The sequence below is a fragment of the Eptatretus burgeri genome, chromosome 1 (assembly GCF_056783735.1).
Source record: "Eptatretus burgeri isolate ZD-2024b chromosome 1, Ebu_testis_v1, whole genome shotgun sequence".
Taxonomy (NCBI): Eukaryota; Metazoa; Chordata; class Myxini; order Myxiniformes; family Myxinidae; genus Eptatretus; species Eptatretus burgeri.
Window position 1 is genome coordinate 100,472,485 of NC_140961.1, and position 17,473 is coordinate 100,489,957.

Below are 17,473 nucleotides of genomic sequence, written 5' to 3' on the forward strand. Positions count from 1 at the left end.
ATACAAATCGAGCGAATTGTTCCTCAGCATGGCACGAATAAACTCAAGGCGGCAACTTTCATATGAAACAGCCAGATTTATTGGGGACACATCGGGGAACACGACACAAACAAAACATTCACGACAATGTTATAATCAATCCATAACCCGCTCTTAAATCGGGAGCTACGGATTACGGGTTTCGAAGGGAACCCTAGCGAGATAAACCTTACACAACATGCAGAGTACTTGGTGATGCCTCATGGACGAGGGGAAAGTATCAAAGGCACGGATGCGGCTCGTGAGAAGCCGATGTCAACAGATTCGAGCGCCCAACCTCAAACATGCCACGTGGCAAGATGGCACTCGTCCTTTTATCGCACCGCTCAGGCACCAGCCTCAGCGCGTTCAGCCCCCATAAGGTCGACGGCACAAGAGCGGAAGATCCACGGTGTGCTCCATTTGGCTTTTCACAAGGTCCAGCATACAAATCCAGGCCTGGCCTGCTCACCAGATTAGGCCAAATCAGGGTGTTGGGCTCCGCAGGCGGATCGACGAGATGGAAAAACATGTCGAGCCGTGCCAGGAGCAAAGACAGTCAGAGGCTCCGTGGTTGGATACAGGATGAACCTGGGGACGACCTGCACGCTGGGTCCATCACTGAGGAGGAACAGCCGTCAAGTCACTCATCAAGCAGATCACAGACTCGACACCAGCAGCCTCTCATCCAGCAGAAGACAGACTCTCACAGTCTTTCTCATCCAGCAGAAGGCAGACTCCACACCAGCAGCCTCTCATCCAGCAGAAGGCAACTCCACACCAGCAGCCTCTCATCCAGCAGTAGGCAGACAGACCTCATGCAGTTCCACCCTTGCCTTCCCGGCGCTCACTCTTCTCGACACTCCCCTGGGGACCCGTGATTGGTCCATCGCTGGAGATTGCAGCTGCCCTCCACCAATCGGCTGCCGACACGTCTCGCCAACCGACACTCTCAGAGCGCTGGGCGGGGCTAGTTCGAAGAGGGGAAGGAAAAAGAAGCAAGGCACCTCCCGGTACACCACCACAGTATGAACACTGGACAGCCGACTACAGTCTACACCTCCCGACACACATTTAACGTCCAATTACTGGACAATCTGGATAAACATGCATTTAAGGGGGGATCTGGGCTAATCCTATATTTAATAACACACTAAGGGCCATTTCCGCAACAATATCACATGACAAGCGTCAATAAACTAAAGTCTTTGCTCGTGAAGGCTACTCCATATGGCTGATTGTAGCCCGACTCAATGTTTCAGCAAGAATTACATGCAGGACTGTGATGTAACTAAGTTTGAATGTAAAACGCAGATTCATGCCCTGCCCATTTTGAGTGTTTTTGAAAAAAAAACAAGAAAAAGTGATTTCGACCTCTGAAGTGTTGGATAAACTGCCTGGAGCATTCTTATTCAATAATTGGGGCACGTAGGCCATTCCAGGACAGTGAAAACCTGACTCCACACTCATTTCACCGCCGGGACGAACAAGAGCTCACGACGTTGAGTTGGCTTCACACGTGGTCTGTCGCTGGCTCCCATGGTGCGTTGAGAGCAGCCATGTCAAGCTCTCTTCATACGCGGTCTGTCGATGACTCTCGAGTTTCGTCCAACTATTCCAGGTATTCGCTCTTGTTGAAGGCCAAAGCAGAAGCAGCTGAGGCCTCTGTCAGAGCTGCCATGGGATGTAAACCAGACAAAACTCAATTGCTACACGAAGCGCAACAGAGGCAGCAACAATTGATGGCTGCACATCAACAGAGTGAGCTTGATCATCAACAAAAGCAGCAACAGATGCAGCAACAGAGTGATATTGAACAGCAACAGATGCATCTCAAGCAGCAATAGAGGCAGCAACGACTGAAAGTTACGCAGCAAAAGATACATCTCGAACAGCTGAAGCAGGAGGAAGAAGCTCCCATACCTCAGGCTCGTTTGGGAGCGATGTCTGATGCTCTGTGTTGGGGTGGATTCGACAATATTTTGGCAGATGGATTACCTACACTTGCAGAGAAGGTGAGAATGCTGTTGTCCAGAAATGCTACGTCTCCAGTGCCCTCCGTTCAATCTGAAGACAACATTGAAGGTATTCCACCGGATATCCGGGTATGTGCTGATCCAGCTACGTTGCTCGAACTAGTGTCATTTCAAACAGACCCCCTTTCACCAGCCGTCAATGCTGCAGCACCAGCATCCATGGAGAACTCATCGAGATCAAGCGTACGTGTCCAACAGGCAAGTTCTGTCTGCTCAGTATAACATGATGCCAGCTCCTGGTCTATCGTACACAACTCACCAAGCATCAACTAATGCGTTACACACAACCTTCATGTCATAATGCTGCATGTCACGGTTGCACAGCAAACCCCACTGTGTTGACAAGCCCCATTATGAGCTCATGCATCACAAATGCAGCTCCAGTTGTGACCGCTTGGCATCGCACCCTGTATAATGACCTTACATCGCTGTCCAGTGGGATTACAACTGAAAACCAATCGGGTTATTTCTCACCAAATCCAATCTACACCCATGCTGTACCCGTATACTGCAAGGACGTACAACACACACCGGCAACATTCCGAGTGCCAAGCCATTCATTATTGGGTTGAGATGTCAAGCCATCAATAATGCCAACAGTGATGCCTGCTTGCAGGACTGTGTAAACTATTTGTCTCGTCAAGACTTGTTTTCAAATAGGATTTCTGTGTATGACGATAAGCTTGAGAAATTCAGGACATGGCGTGTGGCCTTCTAGACCATGATCAAAGGAGTACCACTGGCATCCGATGAACAGCTTAACCTCATGATTCAACATATGGTTGATGGTTCAGAATCAAAAGCACTCCTCGAGCATCTTAACCGAGTCTACATTTCTAACCCCGATGTCGGTTTGGGGCAGGTCTGGAATCGCCTTCAAGAAAAATTTGGCAGCGATGAAGCAGTTACGCAATCAATGCGAAATAAGCTGGAACTTTTGCCTCAAGTCTCTCCTCATGACAGCAAAACTTTGCAGAAGTTTAGCGACACCATCAAGGAAATAGAGGCCACCAAAAACGATGGTTCCCTTCCTGGACTTTCAGCTTTGGATACATCTCTGTTCCTCAAGCCAATCATAGCGAAGCTTCCACCTGACCTCGTGGATCGTTGGAGGATGGAGGCCTTCAACTATAAAGAAGCACACAATGTCACCTTTCCACCATTTCTGATGCTCGCGTCCTTCATTCGGCGCAATACACAGATTCAAAATTAGCTCAGTCTGATGGTTTCCTCGGGATACGCCGACAGATCACGTTCTTCAGCTACTAAGGTGAAAGCTGCAATCACTACAAAGAACAGAATGTCTCCCGTCACTAGTCACACTCGTCCAAGGGTCAGAGCAAGCAAGACCGAAGTCACGGGTGAATTGCTGCAACAAATTGTCGAGCAACTGACCACAGCAGTTGCGCCACCTTCTGCAAATCAGCACACTTGTTGTCGATTGGAAGATCCGCACCAATTCTGCCCTGTTCACAGGACCAAACATCCTCTGGCGCATTGCAGAACATTCAAAGCAAAAACATTGCAATCCAGACTCATCCTTCTTAACCAATGGAAAATATGTTCCAGATGTGCTCTGTCAACTAACCATTCAGCCAAGGAGTGTCAAGCAAAATTGCGTTGTTTTCAGTGCGACAGCACCCATCATTGCTCAGCACTTCATGATGCCAGATGTGCTACCCTCGATGGACCGGCAGGGAGGTAATTTATCAAGGACTCTTAAAACCCTGAGAGTGTCGGATGGGTTTCAAAAGCATGGCGAGGAGTGACCCTCAATGATTAACAGGTGTATGGACATTTGTGATTGTAGTGGATCCAGAGGAAGGTCTTCGTCTGGGAGCCAAGTGAAATTTAATTCTTCCGAGAGTTCCAAAAAATTCGATGTGATTTAGGTGTAAAGAGACCTTAACTAACAGCAAAAACCACATTCTTAAGTAAATATACTGCGGGATGAGATGGGGGGCGCCACTCGAATTACCCCCAAAATGCCATTTAATTGTTGTTAAAGTTCCAAGCATAATTCCTTTGCTATTTGGTAGAGGACAACTCACTGAGCCAAAATCCATTACTCAAGAAAACATATTTTGTGGGAAAGGTTATTTAAGACACATGCTAATTAGGACTAATTAGCCATTTAATTGCTCTTAAAGATCCATCATTGGAACCAAATGCAAAATGTAGAGTAAAGTCCCCTGATTTAGAATCAACGACTTCAGAAGAAAAAAAAAAATGTGGGAAAGTCCACTTAAGATGAGGTCAAACGCTAATTAGTGCTTAATTAGCCATTTAATTATTCTGAAAGATCCAAGCATAATTCCTTTACTATTTGGTAGAAGACATCTCACCGAGCCCAAATCCATTACTTAAGAATAAGAAAAAATATTTTGTGGGAAAGGTCATTTAAGACGCATGCTAATTAGCCATTTAATTACTCTGAATGATCCATCCTTGGAACCAAATGCAAAATGTAGAGTAAATTCCACTGATTTGGCATCACAAACTTAAGAGGAACAAAAATGTGGGAAAGTCCACTTCAGATGAGGTCAGATGTAATTATTATGGTTGCTAAGCAAGGGCACTGATTATGAAACTGCAAGTAATATGGAAACATAGGCAAGGACAAGATAAAAAAAAATTATACTCCGTTTATTTGGTACGGTATATACTCCAGAAAATAAAGAGAAAATGCAGGTCTACATCATGAATGGCATCCACCATAATTGCACATTTCTAAGTGTTTTGAAAAGTTTCAACCTGCCAAATCGAACGCACGTTTAACATTTTAAATAATATCCCTATCTTGAAAGGCTGACAAACATGTTATGTTTGCATGGTTGGTTTTGAAAGGAAATTAAGTGGGAGGTACAGTAGAACCTCTCTATTAAAGACAACCTTGGGACTGACAAACACTGTCCTTAATAGTGAGGATTCCTGATTACAGAGGTCAAATTGAATGGAAATGACCAATTCGCGACTAGATTGGGTGTTCTCAATAGAGAGGTTGTCCTCCTGGCAGAGGTGTCCGTTAAAGGAGGTTCCACTGTAACTATTTTGCACGGATTAAAAATAAAATCCCACAACTGTATTCACCATCCTGCAAATTTCTAGTCCAGGGGTACAAGAAACAGAATGTATCTGGTCAGAAACATTCAAATATCGTTGTCTGCAATACCAAAATAAAGTTTTAAAATCACATATAATAGAGTTTGCAAGAGCCATAACTTTGCTTTGGTTACCAGAGTGAACACTGTCAATTAAAACGCATCCACCAGCATTACTGAGCACGTCATACTTCTCATAATCACTTTGTCAATAACTGATCAGACAGTATTAGATGCAAAAAGTTTCCAACTGATACCGTCATGTTCACAAATATTCTAGAGACTGTGAATTGTTCTAAAATGTAAGAGTGTTTGTGCCAAAGTCTCACAGATCCACAACTGAAACAACAGTTATTCTGGGTAGACATCCTGATGATCCATTATGCAAACAACTGGGGTTTATAGTGCACATTCTTACAATATATTGCTTTCGGAAGTTACTAGAAGTAGCAAAAACAGATAGCTTGCCTTATCTATTTTTGGTGCTAATCATCAGTATCACTATGATTCCTCATCTGATGACAGAATATCATCTTCATCCGAGGAAGACATTTCCATGTCTGTGTCGCTTTCGTCATTTTCATTTTCCTCATCCACATCTCTATCTGGAATTAATGCTGCGGGTAGCTGGGAGCCTTCGAACCAGATGATTTCGTATGAACCATTGTCATCCAGCTTCCATCCATCGGAGACAGCTGGGTGCTGGTCTATCTCTTTCTGGTCAGCGTTGGCCCACATTTTGGCTACGAAAGACGCTCAGCATCCTGAGCCGACGAAGATGCAAGGCGTTCGACATTAGAATTGTGTGTCTCAAGATTCGGGCCACCATAAAGTGCTCGGAAGAACATAAGTACACACTCAGGGGGGGAAGCTTCCCCTGTTCTTATGTCATCCAGGGTAAGTGGATCTTTGAGAGGCGACTTTTGAACAGCTTTGATTGCTTTTCTCAAGTGTACAGCAGCCTTCATGATGACTGCTTCTTCTGAAGAGGTATAATCAAATGCCACATGGATGGAACTTTCAGCTGACCCCTCAGTGTATACAATTGTACCCTTCTTTTTGGAAAGGCTGCTTGTCTTTAGACGGTCACCAAATTGTTTTTCAAGATTGTTTAAAAGGTTCCTCGCTGAAGTTAGTGGTTCTTCCTCAGCATCATCGCACATCTCCATATACCTGTTGTATATTGATGTGAGGAGTTCTGGTCTCTTATTGATGATAACCGAGCTGTCTACATACGAATAGATGCTTGATAATGCAATTCCTTGAGGTGTAGCCCGAGCCCTGTGACTGTCATCATTCCGCTTACTCTGACCTCTCACTTTGTCACCTAACATGACATACAGTCTTTTGCAGCTATGGTGGTACATGACTTCCTTCGCTACAAAGTCCACATCAGCTATTAGGGCAAGAAGGACATCATCGTTCCTTGCTGAAGCTGCCACTTTGATGGCATCTTCTGCCTGTTTGGTCTGACAGGCACCTAGGGGCTCCTCGGCATTTCCCTTCTTCCTTAATCTTGCTTTATTGCAAAAGATACATGTTTTGGGGAAAATGCCAGAAGTTGATTGAGAATGATGGAGGGAAAAAAACCGCAGGACTATCTGAGCACAAATGGTTTTTTTTCTGATATGTTATCTTGACTCTGTTTTGTATCGTCCATAGGTATGGCAGTGAAGTTTTTATAGCACTGGCTATGATAGCCATGTTGGCAAATGTCAAGTTCATCAGGCAATGTCTGTACGATGTCATAGTACTTGGACGCGTGGAAGTTCCGTTTGGCTTTTCTTCGTGCAGCAGCTTCCTTTATTGATTCCCAATTAGAAGGCTTGAAAAGCAAGATGACGTCTTCATTGGGTTGTTTCTCTTCAGTTTGTATGTGGAGGATACATGATCGTGATTGTGATGACTAATCGACATAGGCGATGGCCGGAGAAGGCATGATGAAACCTGAAAGAAAAGATTACAAGAAAAGTTTTAAAACATACGGCATTTAATTTGTTGTTTGTAGCCCTATCTGTGTTTGCCCTATATATATGTTTTGTTTGTAGGAATTATATGCCTAGTAATACTAAAAGTAGCACTAGGACTTTTGTGATAGGGTCTATTTAGTAGGCTACACCATGCAAATGCCACAAGGTAAGCCAAATGGCAACTCAAGTGGGTAAGGTCACAGCCAGTGTTACACCCAGTGTTAAAGTTTACACCTAATCTGTACCCCTTGATACCAAGGATTGTGTCACACTCGGTGTCAGGTGTTCTGTGTTCGGTGTTACACCAGATCATCAGTCAAAATCAAAATGGCAGCCATTACTTTTTCAAGAACCTTTTGAGATGGATGTATAACCCCAATTTATGGGGCCTAGGTTCATGAGCTAGGTTTACTAAAAAAGGATTGTATTTGGATTATCTCCATTTGAATGAAATAGGTGGTAGCACCACACATCACAGTAGAGGGAGGAGATTCACAGAACCCGGCAGATCAGCTCGAGGCCCACATGTGAACCATTCAGTTTGTTTACTGCAGAAAAATGTAAGTTTTGACCGCAAAATCACATGGTTTTATTGGAAATGTTCTTTTGTTTGGCTAGCACCTGGCTAGAACTCCAAGGTTGCAAAGAACTTGCAGATATGCTGGATAAGTCTGAAAATGTAGTGAAATTAGGCCCAAAACTTGGGCTTCAGAAACCGGGAAATCCCCAGTTTTGGCATGGCCAGCTTCATGCATTTGTGAACCCATGGCTCAAATTAGTCAGGGATTTTGCCTCGGCCAAAAGCGTAATTTTCCATCACTTCCATGGGGCTTTCTCTGGATCCTGATGAGTAATTGAGGTGAACCCATGGTTCAAATTGGTTAGTTTGAGGCCTTTCTGCTGGTTAGGTTTGTGATCTGCAACTGCCAGATAGATGCAGCCTGAAAAAGAAGGTCTTTGCTAGGTTTCATTATTGTTCATCTTCAGCTCTTTTGAAGTGAACTGGCTTTCCCCAAATCTGTGTCCTGGGACTAGTTTTCTGCAGGCTGTGATGGTCCAACGGTGAAATGAAATAGCCTAAAATTAAATGAAATTTTTAAAACTTGTATATATTTTATTTTCCAAACACGAATCCCCATAACAGGCATACAAGATACAGAAAACAAAGACGTCTGATCTGGAAGGTTGCGACCTCCAACACCCCTTGATCCCGAGTGATCAAGTGTTGAGGCAAATGGAAATGAATACAGAAATTCTGATCGCTAACACTGAGCTGGGTTTACGGTGTGACACCTGGTGTGATCCTAGCACCCAACAGTGGCTCTGACCTGTGATCACACCTGGAGCTTACCTAGATTCTGTAAGCAGGTCACAACTGGTGTGATCTTGAGTGTTAGTTGTCAGGATCAGGTGTTAGTGTGGTCTTAACACTGGCTGTGACCTCACCCACTGTATCAAATGCTGGTCCAACTAGACCATTATTTAGTCTGCAAAGTCAACCAATAAGGCCAAATGCAACTTATTCTGAATTTATAGCAAAAACATATTGATACCAGGTTACAATTGAACTAATGAGATTATTTCAGCATTGGCATACCATATGCATGCATGTTGAGAAAACTGAAACTGGCATGTCATTGAAGGCCTTTTGCTAATTACCGGTACTTTAATTGTTTTGAACTTACCTCGCCAAGGGGCTCTGCAGTGTCCTTTTTATCGTAAGATAAAGCAGCCCTCATTTTTGTTGGATAGTAAGCAACACATTGTCAATTATTGATGAAGGAACTGGTTCATTTGTTTTAATGTTGGATTAAGATTATTAATAGATGGCAGCACTGATATTATCTCAGTATGTGGAGCCAAATAGGCCAAATATTGACTTGCCTAACAACAAGCTCATCAGTCAGTGTTAGTTCCGGTGGGTATGTTAAAAATCTCCCAACATTTTTGTGACCTGTCTACATCCAGCGCACTAAGAATGTGATCTATACTATAACAGGTACGCAAGAATGCAATCCTGAAGGCGAGCTTCATTGAGATGGAATACAGATATTACAATATAACTCTATGACTGATTACATCTGACCTCATCTTAAGTGGACTTTCCCCACATTTTTTCTTCTTCAGTCGTTGATTCTAAGTCAGGGGACTTTACTCAACATTTTGCATTTGGTTTCAATGATGGATCTTTAAGAGCAATTAAATGGCTAATTAGCCCTAATTAGCATGCATCTTAAATGGCCTTTCCCACAAAATATTTTTTCTTAAGTAATGGATTTGGGCTCAGTGAGATGTCCTCTACCAAATAGTAAAGGAATTATGCTTGGATCTTTCAGAATAATTAAATTAGCCCTAATTAGCATGCATCTTAAATGGCCTTTCCCACAAAATATTTTTTCTTAAGTAATGGATTTGGGCTCAGTGAGATGTCCTCTACCAAATAGTAAAGGAATTATGCTTGGTCAAATTAGCGTTTGACCTCATCTTAAGTGGACTTTCCCACATTTTTTTTCTTCTTAAGTTGGTGATTCTAAATCAGGGGACTTTACTCTACATTTTGCATTTGGTTCCAATGATGGATCGTTAAGAGCAATTAAATGGCTAATTAGCCCTAATTCGCATGCATCTTAAATGAGCTTTCCCACAAAATATTTTTCCTTAAGTAATGGATTTGGAATCAGGGAGATGTCCTCTACCAAATAGCAAAGGAATTATGCTTGGAACTTTCACAACAATTAAATGGCATTTTGGGGGTAATTCGAGTGGCGCCCCCTATCTCATCCCGCATTAGATTTACTTAAGAATGTGGTTTTTGTGGTTAGTTAGGGTCACTTTAAACCTCAATCATCTCAAACCTTTTGGAACTCACAACCATTAAATCTCACTTGACTCCTGCTCTATCTTGTTCCAAAATCTGTCTTGTTGTATTATATCTCTGTATTCATCGCTGGTAATCCTGAAAACTTTCAGAAAACTTCTGCTGTGTTGGATGACCAGTCAAATGGGTCCCTGGGCCACAGCGAACTCTGACTATTTCAACGTGCCAAATAATCTCGTCCCCGATGAACTCAAAACCTGCTCTGGAAATCTGGCAGGTGTGTCAGAAATCGTCATTGAATGTTTTGATGGAATAGTCTACCTGCCGCTCCTGGAGATAACCGAGTGTCATGTAAAGCCTTGTAATTCCTCTGAGATTCCAACACCAGAGGTCGCAAGGCTCCACTCACATATACGTCCTATCACTGAAATGTTTCCCGAACCTGACCCAGAAGTGACCATCTTGCTGTTAGTTGGACAAGACTCTCCTCAGCTGCTAAAGATCAGAGAATCTTGGAATGGTCCACCAAATGCTCCATGTGCACAGCATATGGACTATGGATGGGTGATAATTGGCGATGTATGTCTGAACGTTGTCCATAGATCTGAGTGAGTGGAGGACTATCGTACTCACATTCTCGACAATGGAAGACCATCAGTCTGCTCGCCAAGCCTTAATTGTGTCACCGTCAAGGACATCATCCAACCACATCGTCACGTACCTTCAGGTCAGCTCTTCAGTTCAGGGAGATTCTGCGACCACAAAGCCTACGACGATGGAGTCGGCAGTGAAGTCTTTCAGTGAACAAGTAATGACAAGCCGGGTCGCTCCAGAGGAGACAACAGTTTCCTCACGATCATGGAGGATGGATTCATCAGGAATGACAATGGCAATTGGGTGGCTCTGTTGCCCTTCATCGATGATGTAAAACTTCCAGACAATCGGCCCCTTGCAATGAAACACTATTGTTCCTTTGCAAGCTTCTGGATAAGAAATCAGCCCTTAAACAGCAGTACATGGACTTCGTGGCTAAACTCTTTTTCAAAGGACATAGATTCTCTTGAACCAGGAACAGAGGCAAAATGACCACAATGGTATCTCCCTCATGTTGCTGCATTCCATCCACGCAAACCTGAAAATATTAATGTGGTGTTTGACGGCAGTGCTACCTATCGTGACGTCTTGCTAAATAAGGTACTACTTCCTGGTCCAGACCTCGTCAATAGTCTCCTCAGGGTATTGGTAAGCTTCAGACAGGAACCCATCGCCATCATGGCTGGTGTAGAGCAAATTTTCCATTGTTTCTATGTGTCTGAGGATCACCGAGACTTTCTGCGATTTCTTTGGTTGAAAAACAATGACCACAAAGCAGATATCTCCAAATTTTGCATGAAGGTGCACGTATTTGGGAACAGTCCTAGTCCTGCAATTAGACCAAGTACAACTGCATCGAATGGTGAAGAAAAATATGGATGCAACGCAAAACGTTATGTGGAAAGGAATTTCTATGTCGATGATGGTTTGGTGAGCTTACCTACCCCTGTTGAAGCCATAGACCTCCCGACTCGAACCAAGGCGATGCTGTCTCCTGCGAATCTATGTCTGTACAAAATCGCTTCCAACAGCATGGAAGTGATGGCTCATTTTCCAGACAGCGAGCATGCCAAGGAATTACGTGACTTGACCTTGGTGCCGACCCGCTACCTGTTCAGCGGTCACTTGGAGTGTCATGGGATTTGGAAAACATATTCCATCATCTTCACTGTTACCAACATGGACAAGTCCTTCAGGAAACGTGGAGTTCTTTCTGCAGTCAACAGCATTTACAACTCCTTCGGTTTCTCAGCACCTGTCGTTGTTAAGGAAAAGATGTTGCTGCGTCAGATGACCTTACCCAACAACGCCAGAGCTGCGCTTGGATGAGATGAACCACTCCCCGAACATTTCAAGAAACAATGGGAAAACTGATGTGCCTGTCTTCACGCACGTTTATTATCCTAATCCAATGTCTGAAAACTCATGCCATCCAGATGTGCCAGAAATCTTGACACTAGCAGCACTACTTACCATGAAGACAACGCCTCTTCATGCACCAGCAGGCGATTTCGGTCGTCCTCCAGACATCTTCAGCTATTAATTATCAGTGGCGACGTGTACAGGATTTGATGAATACCTTTTGGTCATGATGGCACAAAAAATATATTCCAACCCTGCGGCCCCATACGTGGTGGAAAGTCAAGAAACGCAACCTTTGTGTCAGTGACATTGTTCTGCTGAAGGCAGATGCGCACAGGAACGACTGGCCCTATGGACGTGTGATCGAGACATCGCCCAGCGCAGACGGTCAGGTTCGAAAAGTTCGAATGCACACCACGAAGGTCGGCAAGCACCATATCTACTTGCTACTCATAACTGAGGTCATGTTGCTTATACCAGTGGGGGAAGAGTGAATTCCTTCATTGTTCCCATCGATTGTGAATTTCATATTCTCATGATATTTCCCACTATGTCCCTTTCCATTAGCCATCGTCTGGTCCATTAATTCAGTGAATGCATACGATGTACAAAGTCGTCAGTTTATTTAATTTTTGACAAATGTTCAACATTTTTGACAATGTTCAAAAACAATTTGACTGTTTCGAGCGAAGGTGGCTTCCCCAGTTCTCGGGTTCACATAATTCTCTTTGCTCGATCAAGTGCTGTGGTGGTTTATATAAAAACCAGGCGAGGAGTTAGATGAAGCCAAGTTTGAATGTAAAATGTATATTCATGCTCCGCCCATGTTTTGCCTCATGCATATTTATGTTCAGCCAATGTCTTGCTTCAATGCATATTCATGTTTTGCCTCGTGCATATTTATGCACTGCACATGTGCCGTGTCATCTCCACTTCAAGCGGGGAGTACGGCGCAGCCTTATTTGGCACGATGTATGGTTGTATCAAAAAGGCACGGTTTTTACCGATGCACTTGGAGTATTTTAAATATAAAAAAATTGATTTAGACCAATGCAAGTGTTGGTTAAACTACCTGGCGCATTCTTATTCAAGAATCGGGACACGAAGGCCATTCCAGGATAAGGAGACTGATACATGAAACAAGTACTGTTGAGAATAGAAGCAGTTAAATAACAGAAGCGGAAGAAAATTCATGTTAATTACTTGAGAGTATGGTCTTTACATGATTGACAACAATCCAGTGGAGATATTGTAACTGACCAAACTGAAAATACAAGTGTTAAAAGTTTCTTCAACAACAGCAAGAGCCACATTAGCACAAAGTGTTCTAAATGGATATTGAGCTGCCGATAAACTTGTAATGACTTTGCCTCTCCTCATTTGGAAAAAAGTATTTTTCCTTCGTAAACTTCTGCCCAAAAAAAAGGAAATAATAAAAATTCAGGTAACACTCAAGCATATCTACAAAAACACAAACAAATTTAATGGAAAAATTCCCAACAGTGATTTCGGGAAATATTTAGCCAGCTTTAAACTGGGACCAGACTTTTAAAGTCAGCCATACATTTCCACACGAACATACAACTTACGTGGTATAAAGTGTGAAGCAAATATTGTCATTCATAGGATAACTAGCAATGATGTGTTAAATCACTTACTCTCAGGAAGACTACTGGATGCAAGGTTTTGAAGACTGCGGTTTTGTATCTGGTAAATGGGCTGTGTTGGCCTTTGTCCCTCCTTTTCTGAACGGGAAGGGTATGGGGTCAAGTCTGAAGAGTTTACAGCCTTGTTCTTCAAGAGCATCTCAGGAACACGAGGTTTCAGAAGCACCACTGGTTTTTCTCCAGCCAGGGGGACTGTGGGCCCAGGCATTGAAACATTTGTCGACTGTAAAGGAACAGGATGCACGCTGGTCTGTTGTGTGACAAACATGGTTGCAAAATGTTTTACTCGTCGGATTCACAAAATCAAAGATTGATGTGCGTGTGTGACAGAATTACTTTTACATTGGTATGGGTGAGTGGAAGAGCTGAAACACCTCAACCTCTTTTGCTGCAAATTAAAATCTAACCATTTCAGCTCAACCCAAGGGAAAGATATGAGACGTTCTCGGCGAGTTGAGTTATAATCACACACCAGTTGTGATGAACAAACTACACATCCAAGGATGGTTACAAAACAAGAATGAACAAGAGCAAAGCCTGGTTTTGGCTTCGTGGCAAGGGTGGCTGGCCTGTGATCTCAGGGTCCTGAATTCAAGCCCCGTTGGCTGCTGAATTAACACCAGGTGGGGTTGACTCAGCCTGTCATCCTTCTGAGGTCAGCAAAGTGAGTACCAGTGTACTGGTATAGGGGTACAGCATCAGCATGCCACAAAAAAATGATAGCTACCCGGCAGCCAAGCTGCCATATGGAGGAAGAAGAATATAAAGAAGAAAAAAGAAAAAGATGATAAAAGATTAAAAAGAAGAGAAAAAGAAGAAAGAAGAAGAACAGGAGCAGAGAGTAGAAGAAATAGAGGGAGGTACAATGAGAGGAGAGAGAGACAGAAGAGAGGAGGTGTGTGTGTGTGTGTGTGTGTGGGGGGGGGGGGGTGCATGACCAACAGATAATGAAACAGATGTTCAGACACACACAGGTAGTATATGCTGGCAGAGTGGTGATGCTACAGGACTGGCATGCTAAAATGAGTAGTAGTAGTAGTAATGATTTTCATTCCGCATTTTTGAAAACAGAGCTGGTCCTTGGGGAACTGCTATCTCATGATAAGAATTTGGCAAAAACCCAGCTCGCAAGGCAAATCTTTTGGTCAACCGAAATCTGCAGCGAAGCCCAGTTTTTACAAAACAAATTGTCACTTTCACGAAATGAAAGGAAGACCAAGAAGAAACCCGAAGAAGTAAAGAGCAAAGATGGAGTCATCAAGATGAACCTGGATAGGATTCGGGTTTCAGCCGCTACTCCACAACCCTCAAACCCATCCAGGCGCAGCCAAGTGAGCCTTACAGAAAAGTTTCTGCAAGAATTCACTTCTCCTCAGAGAGATACAGTATATAATGAAAGAGAGGAATATAGAAATGAAAGAGAAGAAAAAAAAAAGCAAGAATTAGAATGAATAAAGAGGATTATAAAACTAAATAAATAAATGGATAAATAAAATAAAATTTACAAAGACTAGCCGGGAGACAGCGATGGTTCGCAGGCATTATTGAACAAAGCTACAATAGGTACAATTGAGTTAGTGGAAGCTTTGGAGAAAGCCTGACTGTAAAAACCTATCTCTTCCATCAAAATTGACCAAATCAAATCGGATTTTTTATATGTTGTACTTATGGACATTACGCACAGCTTCTAGGAAATGAAATTGCGAGAAAATAAATAAATAAAAAGTTCAAGTGGGAGTGGCTCCGCCCACAAGGGGCATGGGACGCCCCTCATACAAAAAGACAACGAGACCATGGTATCGAGCTTGTGTCCAAGTTTCATCAATATCGCATCAAACGTCACGGAGCTATGCTCACGCCCGCGAACCAAAAATGTGAAAGGAATAAAGGATGAAAAACGGATAATAGGCTTTGAATTGAAATCCAGAGCAGGAGATACAACCGCCTTACAAGTGAGGGCCTCATAATTAAGTTGTCCTGTGCATATAGTCAATAGATCATGGCACAACAGCACTTTTAATGTGATATCAACAGACTGCCAGTAAGACAACTGCCCCTTTGCACTTTACAGACTAACTGGGACCCCCACAAACCATCCAAACTGAACTTGTTTCAAGCTTTAAATGACGATTTCAATCGATGATCACAATCTTGTGATTTTTTTTTTTGTGCAACGGCAGATCCATGATTCATAAATTGTACTGCGTGGAGTGATGAGACAACTTTCAAAACAAAGGGGTGAGTAAACAGGTGTAATTGGGTCCGTTGGTCTGATGTCAATCCACATTTTGTTATTGAGCACAAACTAAATGTTGTACGAGTTATAGTTTGGGGTGGAATTCATTGGGCCGTACGTTTTTGAAAGGACTGCAGATACATTTTTATCATAATGGGTTTGAAGGTGATGAAATAAATAAATTGATGATTGTTAAAACTTGGTGTCAAAATGAAAATGTTAAATCTGAAATAAAATGTACTCAAATATGATATGATTCTTTTTAAGTATGTATCCATTTGGAATTAACATAATTATATTTTTCCTTTGTATGAAAAGATCACCTGACTATGAAAGTTTGTATCAGGTTGAACTTTTCCAGTAAGTTTAATACAACAAGAATTGCCTATCATTTTAAAAGCTATCTAAAGGCCCGGTCACACCTTGACGTTTTAGCCAGCGATGGCAACGTATTAAAATGTATGTAAAACGCTGGCTGACGTTGAACTTTTGATGTTTTTTTTTTTTAAGATTCGGACGTATTCATAACGAGTTGGTCGTATGCATAACATATTAGTAATGGACACAGAACGTTTCGTTGTGTTATAGATAACTTATACCAACGAATGCTGAACCTGTTGTTGGCCTACACAACCTATGCCCAACGATAGACTAACTTCGGCATAGCGCGTTGCACGCATCGCCGACGATGTCGTGACGTAGCCTATTAAAAGCCTGACACACAACGATTCGAATCATAACTGCCGTAGAAATGGAAGTGACAACATCGCGGTCACACCTTGGCGATCTTGCCAGCGTATGCCGACCTAAGAAAAATGTGTCTAAAACGTTGGGGGCACATCAAATACGGTATGAGTAAGTTTGGTATACGTGAGTAGAACGCTAAAGTACGCTATCATACGTCGTAGTAAGTAGAGTACGTCAAGAAATTTTAAACATGTTCAAAATTTTACGATGTACTCGGCGTATGACACACATTCCGCATGCGATGGGGATAAGTTTTACACACGATATGTGGACGCTTAGACACGTCCACAAAGGCTGCTTATAAGCTACTCATAAGTCGAAACACGTCGCGGTAATGTCTTTTTTACGCGAAACTTATTTCTAACTTATGTTTGACGTGCTTTGAACCAATTCTTTACGTAGTCCCAACACACATCGACGTATGTAGACGTATTCCAATGACGTCTTCCGGTCGACAAAAAAAAAAAATGAATGTGTTTCTAGCTTACAACTGCCATAAAAAGACGTGTTCCCAGCGGTTTTGGGAATTGGTATATAAAAATGCTGCTCATAAAAGGGGAACCCAACAGTGTTTTCGAGTCCTTTTTGAGTCGATGTCCATGTCAGCATCAGTATTAGTATTAGTATTAGTATTAGTAGTAGTTTGTTCATGTTGGCAGTGGTAGGTGAGTGTGAGGGGGAGGGTGTGGGTTATGATGGATCGTCCTTGCGTCCGCGTGTCCACGGGTAGGTTCATAGGCTGCCACTCAACGATTTAAATGGCTGCATCTCCACTATTGAAAGTAGACGCTTGCGCTCAACAATTGGATTTTTTTTACACTCAACGACTTTTAAACGGTACCACTCAGCTAGTTTCATTGTTTACAATGAACGATTTAAATTGCTGTCACTCGCCTTTGTTTTTTGACGCTGGGGTTTTGAAAC

At 42.7% G+C, this 17,473-nt stretch overlaps 1 protein-coding gene across 6 annotated transcripts in view; it reads right to left on the reverse strand.

Moving 5' to 3' along the window:
• SMG9 (SMG9 nonsense mediated mRNA decay factor) overlaps window positions 1-17,473 on the reverse strand; it is a 146,967-nt gene that overhangs the window by 68,817 nt on the left and 60,677 nt on the right. For all 6 annotated transcript variants that reach the window (XM_085893050.1, XM_085893079.1, XM_085893070.1 and 3 more), the window contains one exon: window positions 13,558-13,789. In XM_085893050.1, the coding sequence (XP_085749176.1) occupies window positions 13,558-13,789 (232 nt within the window). The remainder of the gene's footprint in view (window positions 1-13,557; window positions 13,790-17,473) is intronic.